The following is a 25513-nucleotide window of genomic DNA, read 5'->3' as shown; positions in this document are numbered from 1 at the left end:
CCATGGCAGAATGAAAATTTGAATCTGGATCTCCCAGGTCCTAGTCTGATGATCTGACCACTATATTGCAACGGCTTTCATTACAAAAGTGATGTAATATACAGATGAATTTGGAGAGCAATCCTAAACAGGTCAACTACTGTTCCTATTCAAGTCTATTCAGTAGGGCTTAATCCCAGGATAGTGTTCTTAGGATGGAGCTGTTAGTGTGGGAGCATTGCTGTTTTGAAAAGAAAGATATGAACACTCAAACACTCCACTTCTGCTCCCCTTCTTACAAAGAGCTGTTTGGACCAGATGAAAATGAATTACAGTCTGCCATAGAACTACAGTGGGTAAGGTTGCTAGATATAATGTGCCTGCTCTGTCTGATAAAATGTGAATCTGATACATGAAATGAGCATGGAAACTTTGGTACAGAGTTACCTTTGAAAACATGGTCCCAAAAATTTATTAGAGAGGAGTGTAGGGCTGGTGTGCCCTATGAATGATAGGATATCTGTGCAGCGCATTGGGTGTACAGGGGAAGCTCAGTATGTATTTTCTCCTCTTCCTCAGTCCTATCAAAATTATTGGCTCAAGCTGAAGCATGACTAAAACCCATGGTCATGTTCACAAACTGAGGTGAGTGGCTGGCATAGACTTAAGTGTCTGTTTCTAGGGTATCTGTGGACCATGGAGGAAGATGAAGGTGGGAGATCATGGAAGTTGATTGCCTGTGCTCTTGTAAAGGCAAAGGGCATTGATTCAACCTAGAAGAATGACTATAAAGAAGCACTAGAAGTACTAGGTTTCATTAGCAAGACCTACAACAGGAGTAGGCAACCTTTTTGGCACAAGTATCCAAAAGGTTGCCTACCCCTTTTGTAGGGGTACAAGTGCCAAAGTGCCAACATTATCCCAAAGGGCAGTGACTCACCATGACATTTACGATGGCATCCCTCCTTGAGAAAATGCAGGTTTGCTGCAAAGCTGTGTCAAAGAAAAAACATTGACAAAACCTATGGAGAATCATCATCATGTTGAAGGAACCAGCGTCTGTCTGTGAAGATATTTGTGTGCCAGCAAACAAAAGGGGAGTTGGGGAGAGAGACAATGGGTTGTACTTGGCCAGAGATGCTGAGACCCCACTGAGATCCAGCAGCACTGCCAAGCACTTCGCAGTTCACCTCAGTCTGTTGAGCAGACAACTGGCCTCGTGTGCTGATCGAAATGGCCTGGCACGCTATTGTTTGGCACACATGCCAGAGATGGCCTATAAGCAATACCGGAGTGATGCTATGTCAGGTCAGTATTATTGAAATTTCTAAAGGTGGGATCTGAGTTTTCATTTCATCTAGGATCCCCACAAGAGAGAGGTGATCACCGGTTGGACTGTGTGACTGTAACTGTCAAAAGTGATTTGCCCAGGTCTGTTTTGAAAATCCGCCTTGTACATAACTGGATAAATGACAAATAAATTGGCCAAATAGTTTTCTGGCCATGGTGATTATGAATGGTTTACATGGTGCTATAATTTTATGAGGCAATTTAGAAGGCAGATTAAAAAGCAAGAAATCTAATTTTGGCTCTGTACTCCCTTTTTCTGTTCATCAGTCTTTCAGGACAAGTGGATAGGCAGGAATAATGAGCTGCCATTTACTTACAAAGGGTTTTCCTTGAACATAGGAATCTTTGGTTGGCCAAAGACAGCTACCCTAAACTAGAACATTGTGAAGAAATATCAGAATTTAGCCCAAGTTCAGCTTATTGTAAAGTAACTTCAAGACAGTAAATATCAGTAGAGGATTGACTCAAACGATCTGAAAGATACGAACTATTTAAATGGAAGTGAAAATAAGTAGAGAATGGAAGAGATGAACTTAATCTATATGCTTCAACTCTGAATAAAAGTTTGGTTGTACAAGGAAGATTATTAGGTGGCATGTGAGTATACGGGGAGGAGGTAATAGATTTAGCGAGACATTTTTAATTAGATGACTTTGATGCTTTGTCTTACCCAAGATGTTTAGAATGCAACCACAGCCATGTTAGATACACAGTGACTTGTTATGCTACTGATAAAGTGCTGTTAGTGAATCTGCTGCTGATCTCTGAATTTCTTGGGCATCTGTGGAGTAGCAACCTTTTTTTTTGGTTCTCGTAGGTTATCCGGGCTGTGTAACCGTGGTCTTGGTATTTTCTTTCCTGACGTTTCGCCAGCAGCTGTGGCAGGCATCTTCAGAGGAGTAACACTGAAGGACAGTGTCTCTCAGTGTCAAGTGTGTAGGAAGAGTAATATATAGTCAGAAAGGGGTTGGGTTTGAGATGAATCATTGTCCTGCAAAAAGTAACAAAGGTAATGTGCTAACCATTGTCCTGTAAGTATCAAGCTAATGTGCTAATGAGGGTGTGGTATGTTGATATGGAACCATTATCGTGGTTCCATATCAACATACCACACCCTCATTAGCACATTAGCTTGATACTTACAGGACAATGGTTAGCACATTACCTTTGTTACTTTTTGCAGGACAATGATTCATCTCAAACCCAACCCCTTTCTGACTATATATTACTCTTCCTACACACTTGACACTGAGAGACACTGTCCTTCAGTGTTGCTCCTCTGAAGATGCCGGCCACAGCTGCTGGCGAAACGTCAGGAAAGAAAATTCCAAGACCACGGTCATACAGCCCAGATAACCTACGAGAACCAATGAACTCTGACCGTGAAAGCCTTCGACAACCTTTTTTTCCCTTTTATGTTTGCTGTATCCGCTAGACTTAATAGCATCACTCACTTTTAAATACTTACAATGCCGTTACATTCTAATTCTGTATAAGATTTTTTGCGATCCTTGTCAGGCTCTCCTAACATACCAGACACTCTCCTCTCTAGTTTATTAATCCCTTTATAATGAAAGAAACTGTATAAAAGAGTACTGAGCGTTATGATCATGTTAGGAATGGTAACCTGGGGACTGCAATGTAAAAAGAATGTTCAAAGTCCGTCATATTAGAAATGATGGAATGAAAGATAGGTTTTTATGTTGCAGATTTATAAAAATATTTACACAGAAGAAGTAGAAACTGGCAGAATGATACACTTAAACTTTGCCTTCCAAAACTGAAAGATCAAAACCAATAGAATGAGGAGTTCTAGAAACCTGATGTTACACCGTGGTAGAGTAGCTTTTTCAAGACCTGGGGCATGTGCCTTTACTCACAAAGTAGCATGCTACAGAATAGATGGCCACTCTATCTTGAAGTCGCCGAGCCCGAGGAAGTCCTCTTCTGTGCTGTCCTGTTGAGTGGGTTTTCCAGGCACAAGTGTGTTGAGGGATTGCAGATCAAGATTGCTTCATTAAATAGCTTTAACGTTCCACCCAAACTGTCCTTTGTTATTACCTGCTGTCTTTGGCATGGCTTGACCTGTAACCTGAGATTTGTTCAAAGGCCCCACAGGTTTCCTGAGCTACCCAGGATGATGCTATCCAAACTTATCTCTATGGAGTGTTTTCCCCGTATCAGTTTTAAACAGGTTGTTTTTCTTTTTTGCATTGCTCTTTGCTGGCTGGGTGTTCAGAATAAATCAGCTGATTTTGTTTTGTTCAGAGTAAATTTTATTTTCTTGGTTTGCTTCAACTGACTCCTACCCCCTTTGTATTCTCAGAAGTCCCAGTGTTTCACCTTTGAAGATGAAGAACGAGAAGAAAGGAAGGCAAGTCGTTTTCTTATTCTGTCAGTGGAATGCTTTGGGGTTTGTGAAGAAATGCTGGCTGGTTGAGGCGGTTGAGAGAGGCAGGTGGTGCCTCACTGGAATGAAATCCCGTACTGGGAAAGTACTGGGGAAGGAGGAGACAGTGTCCTCTACCAGTGATCTTCAACCCAAGGGTCAGGACCTTTGGGCAGGTTGGGGAGCCTCACCTGCTGGGTCACACAAGCCCCTTCCCTAAAGCCACCATTTTTTTCCTGCTTTTTTGAAGGACCTGCTGCTAGTGCACATGCATAGAGAGCAAAGCGTGGTGCAGTGGTTAAGAGCGGTGGTTTGGAGTGGTGGTCTGATCTGGAGAACTGGGTTTGATTCCCCACTCCTCCACATGAATGGCAGAGGCTAATCTGGTGAACTGGATTTGTTTCCCCACTCCCAACATGAAGCCAGCTGGGTGACCTTGGGCAAGTTACAGCTCTCTTAGAGCTCTCTCAGCCCCACCTACCTCACAGGGTGTCTGTTGTGGGGAGGGGAAGGGTAGGTGACTGTAAGCCAGTTTGGGTCTCCCTTAAGCGTATTCTTTGACTTGGTGGCATTTGCACATGACTGGTTGGCCGCTACATGGAGATGACAATAGCTGTGTGTGTAAAGTGCCATCAAGTCACAGCCGACTTATGGCAACCCAGTAGAATCAGAACAGTGCCTGGACACACGATCACTTTGGGAAACACTTGAACTCTGCTTTGCATCTCACGGGGAAATAGCAGGATGTAATTAAAAGTTTTTCCTGAGCTGTGCCCCCTGTTTTTATTCTTAGAAGTCATAAACACACATGAACACATGAAGCTGCCTTATACTGAATCAGACCCTTGTTCCATCAAAGTCAGTATTGTCTATTCAGACCGGCAGCAGCTCTCCAGGGTCTCAGGCAGAGGTCTTTCACATCACCTACTTTCCTAGTCCCTTTAACTGGAGATGCCGGGGATTGAACCTGGGACCTTCTGCAAGCCAAGCAGACGCTCTACCACTGAGCCACAGCCCCTCCCCTCCTGCAATGCAGGGTCAGACCAATAATCCATCAATAACAGCCTTCTGTCTACCAAGAGTGATAAGCCAGGCGCCTTGGGGAAGTTCACAACAGGGCAAGTTAGCAAGCTTAGTTTCCTGTTGTTAACCCCCAACATCTTATAATCAGTGAATGCAACCTGTGAATATGGCTGTTGATTTTTAATTAGTCACTAACATTCCCATGCTTCCCCATTTGTCCATCAAATCCTTTTATAAGCCCTTATGCTTGTAGGTATAGCAGAATCATGTGGCAGTAAGTTTCATTGGTTACATGGATATTGTGTGAAGAGATATAGCTTTTGGCTCATTTGTAAGTTTGCTACGTCCCTCTTTACCACTAGCGGGAGGTTTTTGGGGCGGATCCTGAGGAGGGCGGGTTTTGGGGAGGGGATGGACTTCAATGCCTTAGAGCCCAATTGCCATAGCTGCCATTTTCTCCAGGTGAACTGATCTCTATCGGCTGGAGATCAGTTGTAATAGCAGGAGATCTCCTGCTACTACCTGGAGGTTGGCAACCCTACTCATTTGTTTATGAGTTATAGATTGCTGGGTCTTCGTCCAGAGGTGGTGCCTGCCACTTTAAAGGCTGCGTGGCACAAATAGACGATGTGGCTGCAGCACCTCCTGCTTTGTTGCTTGCCAGTACCTTTGCCCTGCCTCCTCTGTGGCCTACTGTAGCCAGCAGGATTAATGCTTTGCCCCAGAGCAAGCAGGAGATAAAGGTGGCCAAAAGGCTCAAGGGAGCAGCAGGGCAGGATATGTAGCAAACGTATATCCTTTCAGTACTGCAGAGTTTCATTTCTCCAAAGAAAAGACTTGGCAGCTCTACTGTAAACGTATATGGATGATCCCGAATATTTAAGGCACGCTATTATCATAGAAAATTCCAAAGTGTACTGTTGGGGAGAGAAGCCCTAGTTTGGTGACAGAGAACAGACTTTGCATTTAGAAGATCTCCAGTTTAATACTTGGAACCTCCAATTATAAATGGATTTGGGGTAGCTATGAAGGCTTGAAGCCTTGGAAAGCTGCAGCCAATCAGAATAAGCAATAGTGGACTAGGTGGACCAATAATTTGGCACTGTTGAAAGTAGCTTCGCATGTCCATATTGTTAGGAGACTAACTTGTATGTCTGTTTTGGAAAGATAGTACATATATATGGAAAACAAACTAGAGTTCACATTATCTGTGATGTGCTTGCATATTTTACCCTTCTGATATTCCCTCATAACGCATCTTAGCATCCAGGTGCTACTTCCAAAAACATACTCATGATATTATGAATGTTATAAAGTAGTGTCTAGCGAATGATGCACCTGCCTAACTGATATATTATTTTCTGGACTCTACATTTATGTGAAAAGAAAGTCCTTTCTTTGGAGGAAGAGCAACCATAATAAGGAATTAAAAGTTCACCTCCTTCGTGAGCTCTCCTTGAAGAGGCAGCGTTACTAAGCCAATTACACTGAGCTACTGCAAGTCCTTTAAATCGGCAGTGTTTGATCTTTTTATAACTATGTGACCATTGCTAATGGAAATGCATGCATACCCCTGCTGCCTAAACAGGGTCATGCAGAGGCAGGGTTATTTTTCATTATACAAATGACTGATAAAAATATGGGGGTGGGGGAATCATTCAGCTTGAGGTTAGTGCATAGTAACTATGTCAATGCCTTCCCCATATCTGTCTCACATGTATGATCCATCTTATCACAGAGCCATCTCCCTAGCTAGATTTAATGTTATGCCATCTGCGTTACTTGATAGAAGATTTAGCAAAATCTCCCAATCAGACAGACTTGTCCCTGTGGCAGTAATTGTGTTGAAACTGTTGTCCATGTTTTATTTTATTATAGTTTCTATTCAGAAACTCGTAATGAACTACTAAGCCCTTTGCAGACATGTAGACTGAATGCTTCCGATTCATGTAATGCTTCCTTTCTATTGAATAATTGTTCGCCCTATGTTCTGGAGAAGGTAGCACAATTTTTAAAGATTGCTACAGAACGTTGCAAATTAGTTAAATGGATTAACTCACAACACTATTTTATGCAAGTGTCTTTTAACCATTTTGTAAGGTCATATCTCAAATATTTATATTTTTACATGCTACCTTATGTATAGTGATTTTATGCCAATAAAGGACGATATGACTGACTGAACTGTGTCAATGACTTCCTTGCACTTAGTCTTAAGAGTGGAAATCTGGTGTATCTCATTCTCTCCTCTTTGACTAATGTTCCAGTCTCTCTTCCTCAGATTTGGGCCCAGACAGAAATCAACTACCAGTCTTACAGAGGAGAATAGTTTATATTCTGAACCTGTTGACCATATGCCATTTTAGTTGACTTTGGTTAAGAGCGCCACAACTACTAATGTTCCAAAATATCTGCCTTCTGTAACTCTGCAGTATTAGGGTGAGATCGCACTGTGGTTTGCAGAATGAAACCAGGCAAAAATCTCTCTTCACTGCACCACTGTGTCTTCCAGTCTTCTGGTTCGGATGTAACTGTAAACTGCAGTTTGCTGCAAAAGTGAAACTAGTGCTTGTGAAGGGTGGTGGTGGGGAGGTATTTCATGAGCCGCATCAGTGTTCACAATGCTTCCAGTGCAGGCAAAGATGGAGTTGAGTGTTGCGGGCAGGCTTAAGCTGCCTCGGAACTAACTGAACCTGTGCAATCCTCAGATACAGTCTAATGCTCCTTTCTCAAGTAGGATCTTATTCCTTCATTGCTCATCTGAATGCCCTTTTTGTGTTTCCCTTTGAATACCCTAGAAGCTGGCTATGTTTCTTATCAAGTTCTTGGAGAGAGAACTCCAGCCCTCCTGCCAGGTCACATGCTTGGAAAGCATACGCATCCTGTCCAGGGACAAAAGCTGCCTTGGCCCTTTCTCAACCATGGAGAGCCTGAAGACGCTAGCTAGGCACGCTGGGATTGATTACACAGACGAACAGATCCGGGAGATTCCAGACCTGGATGTGATCTTGGAGGCACTTAAGTGCCTGTGCAACATTGTCTTCAGCAGCCACGAAGCCCAGGAGCTGAGCTATGAAGCCCGGCTTGTGGTGGGCCTCACAGATCGCATCAAACTCTACAATGAAAGAAACCTTCCCCACGACATCAAGTTTTTTGACTTGCGTCTTCTCTTCTTGCTGACGGCACTGAGGGTGGACATCCGGGAGCAGTTTGCACAGGAACTCCGGGGCATTGGTCTGATGACAGACACCCTGGAGCTTACGCTAGGCGTGAAGTGGATAGATCCTCATGAGGTAGCAGCTGAGGAGAACCCTGACATGCCCTTACCTCGACAGGAGACAGAGCGTGCCATGGAGATCCTGAAGGTGCTCTTCAATATCACTTATGATACCAGCAAAAAAGAGGTGGATGAGGTAAGGCACCGGGAAGTGGCTTGCAGTCCGGGTTTTTTGTTTTTTAAATCGGGCATATCTACCTTGTATTTAGATTTTCTGACCAGGACACCAGTTAGGGAGGTGAGCAGTTGTTCCCCTCCCCCATGGATCAAACTTAGGATTGCCAGCTCCAGGTTGGGAAACACTTGGAGGTTTTTGGGGCGGAGCCTGAGGAGAGCGGGGTTTGGGGAGGGGAGGAACTTCAATGCCATAGGGTCCAATTGCCAAGGTGGCCATTTTCTCCAGGGGAACTGTTCTCTGTCGCCTGGAGATCAGTTGTAATAGCAGGAGATCTCCAGCTAGTACCTGGAAGTTGGCAACCCTATTCAAACCACTTTTTTTTTCAAACCACTATTCAAACCACTTTTGTTCATTCCTCAAGAACTTGCCTCTGTTTAGCCATCTCACTGCTTATGCTCATTTGCTTGGAGCCCGTCTAAATTCTGTGCATGGGAGTACAACGTCCTGCCTTCCCCCTCCTACTGCAGCCTGAAATTCCCCCATAAATGCTGCTCCTGTGGGAGAGAACTGGTAAAAATCACCCCTCTCCTGGCACGCACGGATCTTTCCCATAGGATCCCATAGGATCTAACACAATATGGTTTTCAGCAATAGGTGGTTAATGAGAAAGAAAGGAGAGTGAGCTGGCTGTTCGATTTAGGTGCAGCAATAATTAAGGCAAAGCATCACCCAGTTTTTGTATTAACTGGATGGTAAACCATATGGCATCAGCTGTAGAAAACTGGTCTTTCTCACTTTCTGAATTAACGTTCCATTGTGATAGAGAGCTGAAGAAGATCTGCGTGGAAGGAGGACAGGGTGTAAAGTACACCATGGGCCAGGTGAAGTGAGAGCTGAACATCTTCTAGGGAGATGTTTCTGTTATTTGCATCTTACTTCATGCACGGAGTTCAGCAACACAGCTTTATTTGATTTCAGCACAGAACTGTTTAACACACTGAACTGGCCCTGCTTATATGCCCCCCTGGCCGCCTGCGGCCACTGCCCCCCTAATCCGTGATGGGGGGGGAATGCCCTCTCGTTGACCAATGGAACATGCTGGCTTAGGGCCAATAGGGTCCGTTTGCTTAACAAATAGGGCGAGCAGGGTTTAGGATCCTTCATGCAGAACTCGAGCTCCCAAGTCTCCCCTTTGCTTACTACCCCACTATATACATACACAACACTTCACTTGATGAGGCTATAGAATTCTGCATTAAGTGTTTCTGGATTCAACAACCAGACAGTGTAAACTCTGCTAGGGAAAGTCGTTTGCATATTTGCAAGGATGGAAGAGGGTTGGGAGGGCAGCTAAAGGGAGAAGCTGAAGGCCCCTTGCAAACCTCATTCATCTCCCTTCCTTGCTGGCTGTGTCTACGTATTTGTCCCCCAAACTGGGAGCCAAAAACATAAAATTATGTGCAGAGGTTGTATTCCGAGCATCCAGATGAGATCACCATTCAGATTCTTAGTTTGCACTTTTATCTTGATACAAATGTCTGGAAGCACATTCTGTTTAGAGTGCAGTATGAGTGGTTTGTTGAAGACAGCAAAAGAGAGATGCGTCCCCCTCTCATAATTGGGCTTTTCATTCTGTTTTGGGGCAGGAAGACGCCGCTCTGTACCGACACCTGAGTGCCCTCCTCCGTCATTGCCTGATGATTTCAGCAAATGGTGAGGACCGAACAGAAGAATTTCACAGGTGAAGACCATTATTATGATGAAAGATTTGGATCCCACTGTGTTCCTTATCTAGAAGAGAAAATGGCAGTGCTGAAATTACTTTAACATGGGCATGTGTGCTGAGGGCTTGCAACTGGTGCAGAGTGCTCCAAGAATCTGAGTTCAAGGTTGCTTCCACATGAAAAAATTTTGTCCACCATTGCTTCCAAACTAGAATTGTTTTTTTAGCATCCACACAGCAGCATCCTATTTCTAGGGTTATCCCATTTTCAGCATACTCTTTCCCAAATATGCTTTACTATGATCTTTTCGGAAAGAACACTGTCCAAGTGTGTTATTGTTCCGTCTGGGCAGGAAGATAGTGGCTTTCTAGTTCCTTGTTAGTGGCTTCCTAGAGGCACCTGGTTGACCACGGTGTGAACAGACTGCTGGACTTGATGGGCCTTGGTCTGATCCACCAGGGCCTTTCTTATGTTCTTATGAAGATACGCTTTTTCAGAGGCCCTGCCTGCATCGGGAGCATTTTCCTGCTGCTAGCATCTTGCCGCTGCCATTTTCCCCACTGTGCTACTGGGGATTTTCAAAGGCTTTATAGCAGGGGTGTTGAACTCAATTGTTACAAGGGCTGGATATGACATAAATGTCATTTGGTCGGGCCCGGCCATGGCACGCCAGCCCAGATCGAGAGGAGGTGGGGGTGGCTGCCTTGGTTGGCTTGCGGGCTGGATAAGAACTCCCAAGGGGCTGGATCCAGCTCGTGGGCCTTATCTGACACCCCTGCTTTATAGAGTTGTTTTTTTTAAAGCCTTCGAAAAGCCCTCTGGTGATGTGATGGAGAAAAAAGATAGCCATAAGGGAATGATGACAGGAAAGTGCAAAGAAAACTCCAACTCTGTGGCTGATGCATTTGCCTCAGCGTTCGCACCAGCTATGAGAGCAACACGGGTAATTCTTGCCATGTGGAAGCAGCCCAGGTTTGATGCTCTAGACGTAATGCATAAGTAATTTAGTTGTCTTGAGTGGGCTATAAGCCTCCTTGAGAGGACCAGAAATGAAATCTTGTTCTTAAGTTGCCAGAGCTGAGAAATTTTGTTTGGATACTTGATAGATTTAATTAACAGTATAGTGCTTCATTGGTAAATCTCTGCCCATTTTGCTTTTTGATGCATATTCAGCCACACGGTGAACCTCCTGGGCAATCTGCCTCTCAAGTGTCTGGACGTCCTGCTGCTACCCAAAGTGCAGCCAGGCTCACTTGAATACATGGGAGTCAATATGGATGCTGTCAACGTCCTCCTGGATTTCCTCGACCGACGTCTTGACAGGGTGGGTGAAAAGGATGGTTTTCACAATTGTTCATTACGCCACATCCACTTTTACTTATGATGCCTTCGTGCCCATTGAAGGACAGCTCTGGGCATTCATCCCTATGCTTGGATTATCTGAGTTTAGCCTTTATTTTGTACAGTTATAACAGTGGTCAGCATCATAGGGAAGAGGCAGGGATAGCAAAGGCCTACAGATGGGATGTAAAATGTGAATGGGATGAAAGATAATTCTCTGGTTGGAGATAAGGCAGTCCATGATGGGTGACTTCTGTTATTAAAAAGTAATTGCTTCATTGGTTGTTTTGGTGGTATATTTGGTTGGCTTGAAACTGACTCAGCGACTAGTTGAAATGTAAAATGTGACTTGGTTTTCCAGATGAGCATTTAGCTGTAGTTAGATGAGTGGCAACCCAAGAGAGAGGGTCTTCTCAGTCATGGTGCCAAAATTATGAAACTCCTTCCCTACAGATATTTATCCCATTCTACCACTGTCTTTTGCAAATAGGTGCAGACTTTTCGATTTTCTGTAGTCTCATGTTCCCTCAATGACCTCTCCTTCCTGCCTTAAGTTTCAATTGTTGTCCTTTGGTTTTTATAAATGTATTTTAGCTATGGTTTTAACTAGATGTACTTTTATAATGTTTTGTTTTTAATTGTTAGTTGCTTTGGGGGACCTGATTGGGTAGAAAGGCAATATATACATTTTATTGTATTTTTACTTCATTTATAGCCTGCCTTTCTCACTAAAACTCAAGGCAGATTACAAATTATAGAAAACAATTCAATCAGATGGCATAATATATCCAGTAAGCAAACAAACACTGTCTAAGGCAAGGGTGTCAAAGATAAGGTCCACAGACTGGATCTTGCCCTTTGAGCGCTATTATCCAGCCTGCGAACTGAGCTGGGGCCTTCCAATCCATGTCGCTTGCTGGCTGGGACCTCCACTTGGAGGTCCCAGCCCACAGGCAATGGGAATCGGAAGGTCAGGGGCTATGCTGAGTGCATACATCACCCTTCCACCCCACCCCAAAGTCAGGGGCTGCTGGGGAGGGCGATGTATGCACTGGGCTTGAGAGCCAAGGTAGCCATACCCACCCCCCCATTCCAGATCTGGGCTGGCAAGCCCCGCTGCAGGTTCGCCAGCCAAGGAAGCCAGCTCTGTTCTTGATCTGGGCTGGCAAGCCCGCTGCAGGCTGGCCAGCTGAGGCAGCCACTGCCCGCTTCTGATCTGGGCTGCCGAGCCTTGCCATGATTTTTCAAATAAATAAATAATGGTAGAATAGGAAGCGTTAATGATGATCAGCTCATTTCTTTTTCAATCTGTTTTTCTGCACAGTACACTGGCTTCCAGGGTGTCCCCATAGCCAAGTATGTTTCTAGCTATTTCTTTCCCTGTGAGGATTGTATAAAACATTAGCGGGATTTTGGGGATTGGGGGTGGTTCCAAAGGGGCTTTGATTAGAAGAGGAGTTTACAGATGACTTTGTGATTAACGGAATTTTCTCAGGGCTGGTTCATACCCTACAGAAAGGTAGAAGCTCGTGCACCATAATCTCGGTGATCTTAAGGAAGATCATTCCAGATGAAATATGGCATCAAACCGTGCAAAACAGAAATGCAAAACACTTGTCTTTTCTGCTTTCTGTGCTTCTCCATAACTCACTGAACCAGCTCTCATTCACTTGCTTGTGTTCAGTACTTGCAATGCGGTGATCGGACATTTAGCAGAAAGAGCATATCTTGATGTATTGAGGGAGAAGCTACATATTAAAAAAAATGGCATTGCTGCCCAAAATGGCAGCCCCATGTTGAGTTCTCCCTCCTGTAATGCCTACTATTGTTTATAACTCATGTCCTGACATTGTTATGCTAAGTGACTTTTTGCCTCTGCTCCATAGAAATTGGCTGCTACTGGTGCGGTGGAGACAGGCAGTTCTCATAGTATAATGGTGTGACAGTATAAGTTAAGTTGTATCATCTGTGACAGAGAGGGATCTTACATGGGCTGTAATTTGTGAGCGGCAATCCTGTGTTTTGTATAACATGTAGTTCTGCCAACGCTGAAGGGAAGACTTGAACCTCATGTACAGGGTAGGTTGATCGCAGACCAGGAATCAGTTGAACTTTCAGAAAAATGGGAGTGGGCGTTCCTGGTTCTTTCCATAAAGTTCTCTACAGCCTCGAGTCTTTTCATAGAAGGAAACAGAACATGGGTGCAATTATGACCTGTTGGTTCTTGTGGGATTTTCCACAGGGTCACAAGCTTAAGGAGAGTCTGACTCCTGTGCTGAACTTGCTGACTGAGAGTGCCCGGGTCCACCGCCAGACAAGGAAGTTCCTTAAAGCCAAGGTACTGTATTTGGTTTGTGTAGGACCCGAAAAAAATAAAACATCCTTTGAACCAGCAAACTGTGAAGCAAACCCTGCCCCGTGCTGTAAGCCTAGAGATGTTGTGAAATTGTTTCGTGGGCATTACAAAGAGTTGTGTATTGCATGAACAGTGTGCACAAATATGCCATGTTCACAGTATTGTTATTCTTGGTTCCTTTCATAACACTGTGGGAAGTATCCTTTAAAGTATTGGAATACCTCTCATGTCTTGAGAGAGAAATCTTCTGTCTCAACCATCCCATCTTCTAGATGCTGCTCACCCTACATGCACAGTCTTCATGCAGCATGTGATGGGGAGGGTGGCATTCTCGAGAAGCATAGTCAATGGTCAGAGAGAAGGTCCTTGGCATACATAACTTCTTTGATTTTTCTGAACTCTGAGGCTATCCTGTTCAGTTATAATAGATTTGCCAACATGATACACAGCTTGTATATGAGATACTTTTTCATGACGTTCAGTACTCGACACAGCATTAGTTCAGCAGCACATTCTCATTTGTTAGTCTTATGTTCTTTGCCGTATTAGTATTTTAGTATTTTGCGATCTGACTAGTGTGATGAACTTTGTAATGGAGGCTAGTCTAAACAGGATGGCCAGCAACCACAGGGATTAGGAAAACTGTGGCTTTGCCTGACCTCTGAAATCCTTTCTCTGCCTTGTCCTGAAGGTTCCTGGGGCCTCAGTTGCAGTGCACGCTCACACAGCAGAGTAGCTTGTCGCTTCCTTCCACTCACGCAGAGAGCAAGGCACTGGCATGACTGGCATCACCAACCCTCAGCACTTCATTCTGCATTGCTGCAATGAAGGTGCTGAGCCCATTGCAAAGATCTGGGGGATCTGGAGTGAGGTTGATTCACAGAACCCGTTAGGATACGTGGTTTGGGTTGAGAACACTTGGTAAAGCACTCATCTGGATTGCTTCATATTAATTTGTTTAGATCGGTGGTTCCCAAACTTTTCAGGCCACCCCCCCCTTGGTTCCACAAACTTAACCCCAATGCCCCCCAACGACATAGTTGAAGGGGCCCACCTCTAGTGCCCCCCTGCTGCCCTCTTGCCTCTTAGTGCCCCCTCAGGTAATCCCACTGCCCCCAGGGGGTGGTACTGCCCACTTTGGGATCCACTGGTTTAGATAATTATACCTTGCTTTTCTCCCCAATGGAGACCCAAGGCACATCACTTTCCTCTCCTCTAGCTCATCCTTACAACAACCCCGTGAGCAGGGGTTGCCAGCCTCCAGGTGGGACCTGGAGATCTCCCGGAATTACAACTGATCTCCATACTGCAGAGATCCGATGCCCTGGAGAAAATGTCTGCTTTGAGTGGTGGACTGCATGGCATTATACCCTGCTGAGGTCTCCCCCATCCTCAAACCTTGTTTTTTAAAGTGAAAACCATAAATCAACTCTCAAAATATATGCCCTAAAGACAAGGAACATAAAGGAGAGAAATGTTATATGGATCATGAGTAATAAGGGAGTATACCCAGAATTTGTAACTGAGAAAAACACTTATATAGCTTGGCCCCAGATATTTATTTGTAAACTTCCCATCCTACCCAGAAATTTTCTGACCCGGAGCTGGCAACCCAGGTAGGTTAGCTGTGTGAGAGAGTGACTGGCCTAAGGTCAGCTAGCAAGCTACTATAGCAGAATGAGGATTTGAACCTGGGGCTCCAAGATCCTAATCCGACATGAATCACTGGATCATGCTGACTTTTTACTACGTGGACAGATAGCTGCAAAACTGCTAGTTTTCTGCTTCACCACTAATCTTGTTTTTGAAGTTTGCGGTAGTGCTACAAATGTATGCATAGCTCTGTTTCATTGGTATAGTGAAAAAAATCCGCATTATTGCATATCCATAAGCCCTTTAACATGATCAGTTAATTGCACAGTAATTATGCCAAATGTCTCAGTTGCTTCAAAGTTTGCATGAAATGCTGCTTTTCCCTCACACTCAAAATGTGATAGGTTATAACGAGGAAAATGCCGTTCTCCCTCCTTTCCTGACAGCACATTTATTGTTAGTGAATTTGTTTTATGGGCTATGGTTGTGGAAGTTCTTTGGCCTCTTTTTGGCTATTTTGTGAGTCATGGAATCGGGGACTGACACGAGTCCCTCCCTATGCTCACGCTATTTGTGCAGTTATTTTCATTTTGAACAAATCCTTTTATGCTGGCAAATGCCTCCAGGGCAATTTCTATAGGTGAAGTCTTTTTGAGGACTATTTTTGTACATTGCTTGTAGGGCCTCATGAGCACTAGCTTAATTGGGGCGCCTGTTGACCCAAGCCTTCCCTTTGCATGTGTTTGCAGGTGCTGCCCCCACTGCGTGATGTGAAGAATAGGCCTGAGGTAGGGAATTTCCTGAGGAACAAGCTTGTGCGCCTCATGACTCACATTGACACCGATGTGAAGCACTGTGCGGCAGAGTTCCTCTTTGTTCTCTGCAAGGAGAGTGGTGAGTGTTTTCTTCTTCTTTTTTTGTTCTCCTGGCACAAGTTGTCTTGTGACATTATATGTCAGCTGTTTGAAAAGGGAGCTGGGTGCATATGATAATCCCTATGAGATTTTTTTAAAATGTTGGGCAGGGGTGAGGGGTAGGGGTGTGCATTTGGCTAAAGCCAAACCAACCCCCCTCCCCAAAAATACCCTTTTTGTATTTTTCGGTGGTGGTGGGGAATTTACAGGTAAAAAATGGTGGCAATAAAAGGGAGCCAAACAAGTGGATCCCGAATAATGACAAAACATTTTTGGCATTATCCAGGGCCGCTTTGGCATCACTGCCATTTCCCCCCCTCCCCTCTTCCTTCCCCCCGTATCTGCTGGCTGAATCCTTGCTGCTGTGTTCAGTTTGCTGTTGCCTGCCGCCTCCGAAGTCCATGGACTTTGGAGGCAGCAGGTGGCAGGGATCTGAGTTAGAGTGCCACCTGCCCAACTGCCCACATGGACTTTGGAGGGGGCAGGCGGCGATCTGAACGCAGGGCCTCCTCCAAAGTCCACGAGGACTTCAGAGGGGCAGGCGGCACAGAACTACGGAGCCCAGCTGTCAGTTCTGCACCGTATATTGTTCGGGTTTAGGTTTGCTAAACTCAAAAATGTTCAAATATTCAAAAAAGCCGAATCCCTTATATTCGGATTTTTCAAAAATTTCCAGGTTTATTAAACTTGAATGCAAAAAATACTGAAGAAAGGTGCACAGCCCTAGTGAGGGTTGTGGATTTGAAGGTGGAGCTAAGAGCCAAGTCAAATTAAACATCCCTAGGCCAAAATAATATTGCCTGGGTATGAAGTGAATTAAAATGAGATGTGCTTTGGCTGGGGTATTCTTCCCCCCCACAAAAAAAACCCAGAAGCCCAGATGAAAAAGGGAAGGAAATAAAAGCTTATAAATTGATAGAGCATGAGAGGTTGGCTATTGCTATAATAAAAGGGCCTTCCCTCCAAGAATGGCTACTACTCATTTTCTTCAGTGTTGTTAATTCACAGTGGGTCGCCGTGTTAGTCTGTCTGCAGCAGTAGAAAAGGGCAAGAGTCCAGTAGCACCTTAAAGACTAACAAAAATATTTTCTGGTAAGGTATGAGCTTTCAGTGTTGTGGCAGTGAAGCCAGTTTCTCACATTACTTCTTGTAAAACCGGTGTTATCTGTGTCCCTCTTAGAATATGCTTCAACCTGTAGATGTTTGCACACATGACATTTTTCACAGTTCATCTGGTGTGGGTTGAAAAAAGTAACATGGGACATGGCCTGAAGTTGGGGAAGAATCAAACTCTTATCAAAGTTAATGTGAGAGGTTTATGGGATGAAAAATCTCTTCATTGGGTCAAGAAGTTTACATTGGCTCTAAATATGGCTAACTGCTTAAGAGGCTTACAAGAAACTGCTTCCTTGAACATTGGTCTGACATGCAAAAAACCCTGTCCTACTAACAGTTGAATTCAATTGCTTTCTTCAGTCCATCAGGTTTTCTGTAGGGTGGATGAATGACACCCATTTATTTTCATTACTCCAACAGTGGCACGGTTTGTGAAATACACAGGATACGGGAATGCTGCTGGGCTTCTGGCAGCGCGAGGTCTCATGGCTGGTGGCCGGGCAGACGGTGAATACTCTGAGGATGAAGATACTGATACAGAGGAGTATAAGGAAGCGAAACCCAAGTATGGACCCATTTATGTTTATGGCTTATCCAGGCATGACTGCTAGAGTTGAGTCCACTAGCACCTTAGAAACTAACAAGATTTTCTGGGTATAAGCTTTCGAGAGTTAGAGCTGCATTCTTCAGACAAAGAATTCGTCTGACAAAGGTAGCTCTGATTCTCAAAACCTTATACCCAGAAAATCTTGTTGGCCACTGTGTGAACAGAGTGCTGGAATTGTTGGGCCTTGGTCTGAACCAGTATGGCTTTTTTTACGTTCTTACGTACTGCAGACCAACGTGGCTACCCTCTGAAACTAACTCCAGGCATTACTGTTTCCTTTGCGCCTTTTGACCCATTCCTTTCTGTACTATTCCTTACTATTTCTTTTCCTACTAGTTCCTTTCTGTACTATTACCTATAATCTCTATTATCTTCTGATTGCTTTTGTGGGACTTTGATAATCTCACTACTAACTTTCTCCTCTCTACCTTCCTTCTTGGCACTCTCTTCACTTTCTGCATGTTTAACACTCCTATAAATACCCGTTTCCTTGTCTGATGGCCTCCTTCTCTGCCTATTAGCCTATCTATACTGGTGCACGTGGGGACCAAGACCAGCAGGTTTTCCTGTGATCTGCTACACAGAATTGCACTGCCGGTCCCATCTTCCAGGATTTGTCTCTGTTCAGCATTCCACTGACTATTTATAACAACATCTGTATATCATTAAAAAAGGAGTTACCTTTCCCATAATCCTAGACAGATCTGTTTTCTTGTCCTGAACATCTTTCATTATCAGTGGGTTCCCTCCTTTTGTAAATGCATATCGAATTCATAATTTTCATCATTCAATACATTGTGGATTTCTTAAAAAAAACAAACTACTGTTGGTAGCAACCTAGCTTGGCTATGTCATAACCCCATTTGATGATTCTCTTCTTCCTCTCCATATTTTTTCTCACTTGCACAAACACTGCAAGTGTTTTGGGATGTTTGTGGGTGCAACTGTGTAAGCAGGACATTCCTTTATGAAAGGAAAACCTGCAATCTCAGAAGGTCGTTGTACAAATGTATGGAAAAGGTGCAGAGACTGTTAACAAACTGAACTGAAATGTCACAAGTGCTGATCTGGATATAGAAGGGTACATTTCTTTGGAGAGACTGCTGCTAGTTTTAATGTTAAAGGTGTTTATTGTGATAACCAAGTAACGAACAGCCGATACTCCCTTTTTCTGAAAAAAAAGAAACAGGAGTCTTGAACCACCTTAAAGACTGTAAAAATATATTCTACCATAATCTTTCTTGAACTCGAGCCTATTTTGTAGACACACATGTGCTTATGAAGAAAAAAATGGTAAACAGCAGGGTCAAGGAGGCCGTGGAATACAGGAAATACATGGTGTAATCAAGTACAGTTCAAATTAAGAAAAGCGCAGAGGCCATTCTGAATGGCAGTAATTGGGGATAATGCAGTCTTAATAGTTTTGTTAACCTGATCTACACCTGCAATTGCTGAAGAATCCCAGGTCTGTTTCTCTCCCCCTTCAAGGTACTGATGGATGAGGACAGGCTGCAACATTGTTCAATGCAAATCATAAAAGTGTTAAAAAACCAGTGCCCTTTACAAAATAAAAGTTGCCCACTTTCTGGAAAGATTAAAATTACAAGTGAAAGATTTGGCTGCCCTATTGCAGTGCCCAAATGCATGTCGTTGCTTCACAGGGGCCAGGCTTCCTTCGTATCTGAAAATCGGCTGTTTTCATGCCTGCCAAATGCATATGTCCTACCAGGGATGTCTGCTCTGCTTCGATGCAGTACAACTTGAAACAGAAATATAACCTCTGGTGGCATCTGTATTGGATTCCAGATATATGTTATGTGATGGGGCCACCATGGCTTTGTTCGCCAAATAGAGCAGAGACAATAACATGTGTTGTTTTGTGGGGACTGGGCTCTTTGGGGGCTTTACCTGTTTGGCAGGACTTGGGTAGCCCAGGCACAGAGTGGAGCCTCTGGTTTAAGGAAAGATATGTAAAAGTTCAGGAGAGTAGAGTCCCAGGATTACTATACTTGCATATTTCTGCCTTCTTTATCATCACCTTTCTATGTGTGTGTTCTTTGCTTCGTTTTTGGCATGCTCGTTCAGTATTAACCCGATAACTGGACGTGTGGAGGAGAAACTTCCCAACCCAATGGAGGGCATGACAGAAGAGCAGAAGGAGTTTGAAGCTATGAAACTGGTGAACATGTTTGACAAACTCTCCAGGTACCATAACAGTGATTATCTGAAGATGGGTTTTTGCTTTGGGGCATGCTTGAAGAGGCTGCTTGGTTAAGATCAAGTAGGCTGGAGTTCCAGTTCATGTAGATTCAGACCAGATTTTCCCCAGTGAGCAATTCCTTCTGCAACCATTGTGTGGGAATGCAGTGCAATTTGGTTGTCTGAAACTGTCCAAGCAGCAGGATATTACCCTGACACCATGGCTTTAGCAGACTTATCAATGATCATTGCTCAGTTGCTCTGTCAAATTACCTAGCTCTACTGGATTCCCCTCATTCTGTAACTACAGGTCTTCACTCCCTGACATCTTAAAAAATGATTGTTACTTCTAAATAATAATTTAGGTGAAGATGAAATATTTTCAGTTTAGTGTGACTAGAACATCTGGGATTTCTTTTTACCACTTAGAATACTTTCAGATGTTGATGCATTACAAGAGGCTCTAGTAGGGTGGAGAGGAGACAAGAAGTTAAATGAATATTGATTACAGGCACCTTTACTCCTATCTACCAAAATCACACACTCAGCCAGAATGATTAGGCTGTAAACAAGTGCTAAACACATCATCAAGCCTTCTTCTACAACTGTGAGAGCTATAAATTATATACATTAACAAGACCAAAGCAGAGTTACCTAGAATTTGAAAACAGGGTGGGAAAGAGAATCCAAGCTCAGTGTTGTTCATGATGGCTAGTCTGGGCTGGAAAACAAATACATTGGATATACTTGGAGAGGATGATAGTTCAAATAAATGGGATTTTCCTTTTAGCTCTTATCAATTTCTTTGGGACCTTTGTTGACCTGAGAATGTATAGTTGAAATAGAACATAGGTAATCTAGGGCCATAATCTGCTTTCTGTGCTTTACCCCTCCACGTGAATTTGAACGCTACGTAAAGTTGATTTGGTAAACTCTGTTGAGGCCTGATGGGAGCTGAGACCAAGAATTCCACCTCTCTTCAGGTGTTCACAGTAGTTGCTCATACATCCTTTAAGAGCAGTGCAGTCAGGAGCCCAGGATCTACCCAAGGAGTTCAAAAAATACATTGGTGGACAGAGAAAAAAGGGAAGCAGACAGGCTGTTTAATGCAGCTGCCACATTTTTCCAGTGTCTCAGACAGATAGAAATGCTTGTCTGAACGTTATGCCAACAATATATCCACTGCAACCTGGCTTTCTTCTAGTCACTAACTTTGCATAACTAGAAAAAAATTATTAACTCCAGCAGTATTTGCCTGCTAGAATGACAGGGAGAGATTTTAAAGCAGTCACTTCCTGAATCTTCAGTGCTCATAATAGCGTTGTAATCTAACCAGTTTAGATGTTCCATTGAGGTTTCTTGCAGAACAAAGCTGTAGTCACATGTGACAAATACAACTTGTCTATGCTCAGAAAACCAAATGGAATACAAAAACTTTTTAAAGTCACAGTTTTACCGTGATCTATATACGCTACGGTAAACTGGAAGAGGTTAACAGTGGAAATCCTATGCAGGGTTACTCCAGTCTAAGCCACTCATTCCAGTGGACAAACTGGAGGAAGCCTGCATAGGATTGCATGTTTTCCCTGAAAAAACATTTATTTGTTGGAAAAATTTGGAAACCAATTTATTAAAAATCTTTGCTTTCTCTCTTTGTGCCTTCACTTTAACAAGAGAGTCTTTGCACGGTTGAAGCTCATAATAGGGTGCTAGGAGATGGGTGCCCTGAGCCCCCATCAGATTTTGGAAGCTACCGGTAAGCAGGGTTGGCTCTGGTTAGCACTGGGATGGGAAACCACCAAGGAAGAGGCAGGCAAAGGCAAACCACCTCTCTTGTCTCTTGCCTTGAAAACCCTATGGCTCGCTATAGGTTGGCTGCAACTTGACCTCACTTTTCACCAGGAGACAGAAAAGCTAAGGAAGTAGAGAAGTGACAGAGCACATTATTTCTCCTTTTAAGGGCTCCAGATTAAACTCCTGGCAAGTAAAAGACTGGCTTCAGTGATGCTAACAGAACATGTTCAGGAAAATATGTTCTGGGGAGGGGCTGTGGCTCAGTGGAAGAGCCTCTGCTTTGCTTGCAGAGGTTTGTAGGTTCAATCCCTGGCATCTCCAATTAAAAAGGCTTGAGTGCAGATACTATGTGTGAGAAGTATATGTGGTATACATGCTTAGAAGTGCATGTGTGTTTGCCGGTGATGTGAAAGACCTCTACCTGAAACCCTGGAGTGCTGCTGTCAGTCTGAGTAGACAATACTGACCTTGATGGACCAATGGTCTGATTGATTATAAGGCAGTTTCATGTGTTCAAAATCAGTGCCAGCCCATGTGATTGGCCAATGGGAGCATTTTCATTGGCTATTGTATACATATCCATTTTGTGCCATTTTCTCTAGTACAGCCAGATAGTGTAAAGGTCTCATAGCAGATATGTATCCTTACCTGTCACAGGGCTTCTTTTGGTAGTAGATTATCTAGAATTTCTGCTTGGAAACCCTCCGCCTCCCAATAATCTGCTGTTTTTCCTTTTTCCCATTGCAGACAGCAAGTCATCCAGCCAATGGGTGTGACTCCAGAGGGCAATCTGACTGCTCTCAATTTAGACTCAATACAGGATACTCTTCAACCAATACATGACGATAGGGCATCACATGACTCTGATTTGGAATTGGACTGAAACTCTCCTTTTCCCTAAAAAACTAGGGACCCTCTATTCTCCCTCCATGACCGGTGCTGTACCAAGAGACTAGTTCCAGAAAAGGACACTGTATGGGCTGGATGCCCACTGCCTAGACCGGTGTAACATCTGCATTTTCTCTAGACCTATAAGTATTACTTCCCCCAACAGCTCTTCACAGTTTGGTTTCTGCCTTGGTCTCTTCCCCGCGGTGTCCATAAGAATCTGACACACTACCAGGACTTTCTAGTAGGAATCTTAAGAAGATTGTATAGGAGGGAGAGGGGAGGGCAGTCTCAACACACTGAGAGAGCTGTTGCACTTGAGGCGTTGTGAATGCAGACACTTGTGTGAGAAGCGTATGGTATACATGCATAGAAGTGCATGTGTGTCTGCAGGTGGAGGGAGGTATGTGTTGATACTTGTGCCAAGCACATATGTAGCAACCATGCTTATGTACTTGTTTTTAAGAATACATGGATACAATGTGAATGTGTACATTCAGCAGATGTGACTGGATACTATAGGAATGTGAGAATCAGGCTAAACCTGCCATTTTTTTTTTACACGTTACATTAAACTGTATACAGCTGGAAGTTTACATGTGTAATGTGTAGACAATTTAAGACACATTATGGATGTCTTACAGAAACATGTAGGTAAGTACAGGTTTGCCCCACAAATATGCTTTTGCATATGTCGGGAATATGTGGGGGATTTGAGAAACTGAGTAATGTCCTTTGCTCATTCAGACATCCAGGCAGGAAACTTGGGGCCAGAAAGGCTTTGACCCTTAGAGAGTTAAATGACATTGTGCTGCGTTCCTCTTTCTACCATATTTAGTTTTCTGAACTCACCTCACTCTTTGTGTTCTCCAGACAAAAGGCAGTGACAAATTGCTTGATGACACTTGTATCTGCTTCTGTCCCATGTTTTTCTATAGCACTCTACGTTCAGCTTTCATGGGTTGCTTTCGGGTACTTGCATCATTCATTCTGATTTTAGACTTCTCTGTTTAAAGAAGCAGTCTTATGTTCCAGCTTGTTTCTGCTTTACCAACAGTTTCTGAATTTAGCACAAATATAAATTAAAGGTTTTCACTAGGATAAAATAAATCTTCAGATAACAATTGTGTGCATTGGTGGTTTGTGGCTTATTGTTTTCAAGTACGATGCTATGGAGGTGAGCCGAGGCTGAAACTGGTTTTGTACTTGAAACAAAGTGAACTCAGCTAAAGAGATTACGGTTTATATGGGTTAATCTGCAGTGATCTGATACGTTGAGGATCCTGCCTGATGCCTGCAATTAGATGATGATCTTCCGGCCACTTCTAATTATGACTTGAGTAATACTGTACATTTTTAAATGTTGGAAACTGAATTGTTTCCATGAACATCTTACAGTTGAGCTGCATGAATGGCCTGTCTTATTCTATGTCCCATCATCTGCACAAAGGAGGTTAAAATGTGTGCACTATTTATTATTCATGTACATTGCAAAACAATAGAAATAAATATTTTGTCTCTAAAATGACATCAGTTTTGAAACTGGTAAGGCAATGAATACTCTATCTAGAGAAGTTCTCTGTGCTTAAATGGATAATGAGTAAAAACAGAATCACACATAAACAGTGGAAGGCTGTTAGTGCCTTCCAGGATTGGCAGAAAAAGAGTATGTAATTGCTTCTAACAATGTTTATTTATGTTTGTATGAGCAAGAACGCTATAAATGTCACTTATCACTGCACAGGTTTCCTTGATATCCAAAATGCAATATAGTATAAAATAATTTTAAACAATTCACATAAGCACATCTTTTGACCTAAAAAGCAGTGGGTGCTTTCAGACTATGTAATAAAAAAATACTTCTGTTTTTTGGATTCAAATGCTCTCCCATTTGAATGGCTTAACCAAACTTCAAGAGCTTTCATATCCAATATTTAAATCACATATCCAGATAAACAAATCTGTTCATTTCAATGTGCTATTAGAGGCTGTTTGCAAAAACTCCTTGGCCCATTTAGAGAATAATTTGTTTGTTTTAAATCTAGCCTCTGAGGGGGCCTTGGAGTTTCTAGCAACATATCTGCTGGCCATCTGTCAGCAATGCTGATTCTATGACCTTCGGCAGATCATGAGAGGGAGGGCATCTTGGCCATCTTCTGCGCATGGAGTAGGGGGTCGCTGGGGATGTGGGAGGGGAGGTAGTTGTGAATTTCTTGCATTGTGCAGGGGCTAGATGACCCTGGTGGTCTTTTCCAACTCTGATTCTATGCTGAAGATGGTATACAAAAATGACTTCAATAGATCCTATATGAACAGCAATGTTACTGGACCCAGGGCAGACAGATGATGGTGCTATTATAGGTGACGCCTCCCTTCCATTTACTAATCAAGATGTTCATAACAGCAGAAGAATAATTAAAGGCCAAATCAGTATCTGCCTTAAAAGAAAAGTTTTGTACTCATTGGTGTTCACAGTATTCAGCAAACCTTCCTGTACATAAATAAACGGGACAATTATTTGAAGGATGAAAAATGTCCCAGACAACCATTAAATATAAGTGAAAGATAACACAAGGGTAGAGGGCATAGGTTCAGACTTTAACTTCTGGTTAATTTGCAAACAGACATTAAACAGACCACAGAAACATGAAAGGTGCTTTTATTTTGATTAATAGTGCTGTTGGCTAAATATTAATTCAGATTAAAACAGCAGCACCAATACACCCATGGTGCTATAGTTTGTTTCTAGACACAGGAAGACATCACCCCATCTTCCTATTTTATACCAGTGATATGCTGCAAAAAAAACACACCACATTCTTTTAAAAATCTCTGCTTGCAAGTA

At 43.3% G+C, this 25513-nt stretch overlaps 1 protein-coding gene across 2 annotated transcripts in view; it reads left to right on the top strand.

The window, feature by feature from the left end:
- The window catches only part of RIC8A (RIC8 guanine nucleotide exchange factor A), a 28460-nt gene extending 5684 nt beyond the window's left edge, over positions 1-22776 (top strand). Inside the window, exons 2-10 of one of the 2 annotated variants that reach the window (XM_056852070.1) lie at positions 3656-3703; positions 7540-8154; positions 9783-9877; positions 11034-11184; positions 13444-13539; positions 15900-16044; positions 17601-17745; positions 19873-19992; positions 22528-22776. In XM_056852070.1, coding sequence (XP_056708048.1) covers positions 3656-3703; positions 7540-8154; positions 9783-9877; positions 11034-11184; positions 13444-13539; positions 15900-16044; positions 17601-17745; positions 19873-19992; positions 22528-22663 — 1551 coding nt within the window. In that variant the 3' untranslated portion in view covers positions 22664-22776. The remainder of the gene's footprint in view (positions 1-3655; positions 3704-7539; positions 8155-9782; positions 9878-11033; positions 11185-13443; positions 13540-15899; positions 16045-17600; positions 17746-19872; positions 19993-22527) is intronic. The other variant, XM_056852071.1, reaches the window with a different exon arrangement.
- The last annotated feature ends 2737 nt before the right edge of the window (positions 22777-25513 follow it).

This window comes from Euleptes europaea, chromosome 6 (genome assembly GCF_029931775.1).
Source record: "Euleptes europaea isolate rEulEur1 chromosome 6, rEulEur1.hap1, whole genome shotgun sequence".
Lineage (NCBI taxonomy): Eukaryota > Metazoa > Chordata > Lepidosauria > Squamata > Sphaerodactylidae > Euleptes > Euleptes europaea.
The sequence above is the reverse complement of the archived record's forward strand: the minus strand, read 5'-3'. Positions and strand labels throughout refer to the sequence as shown.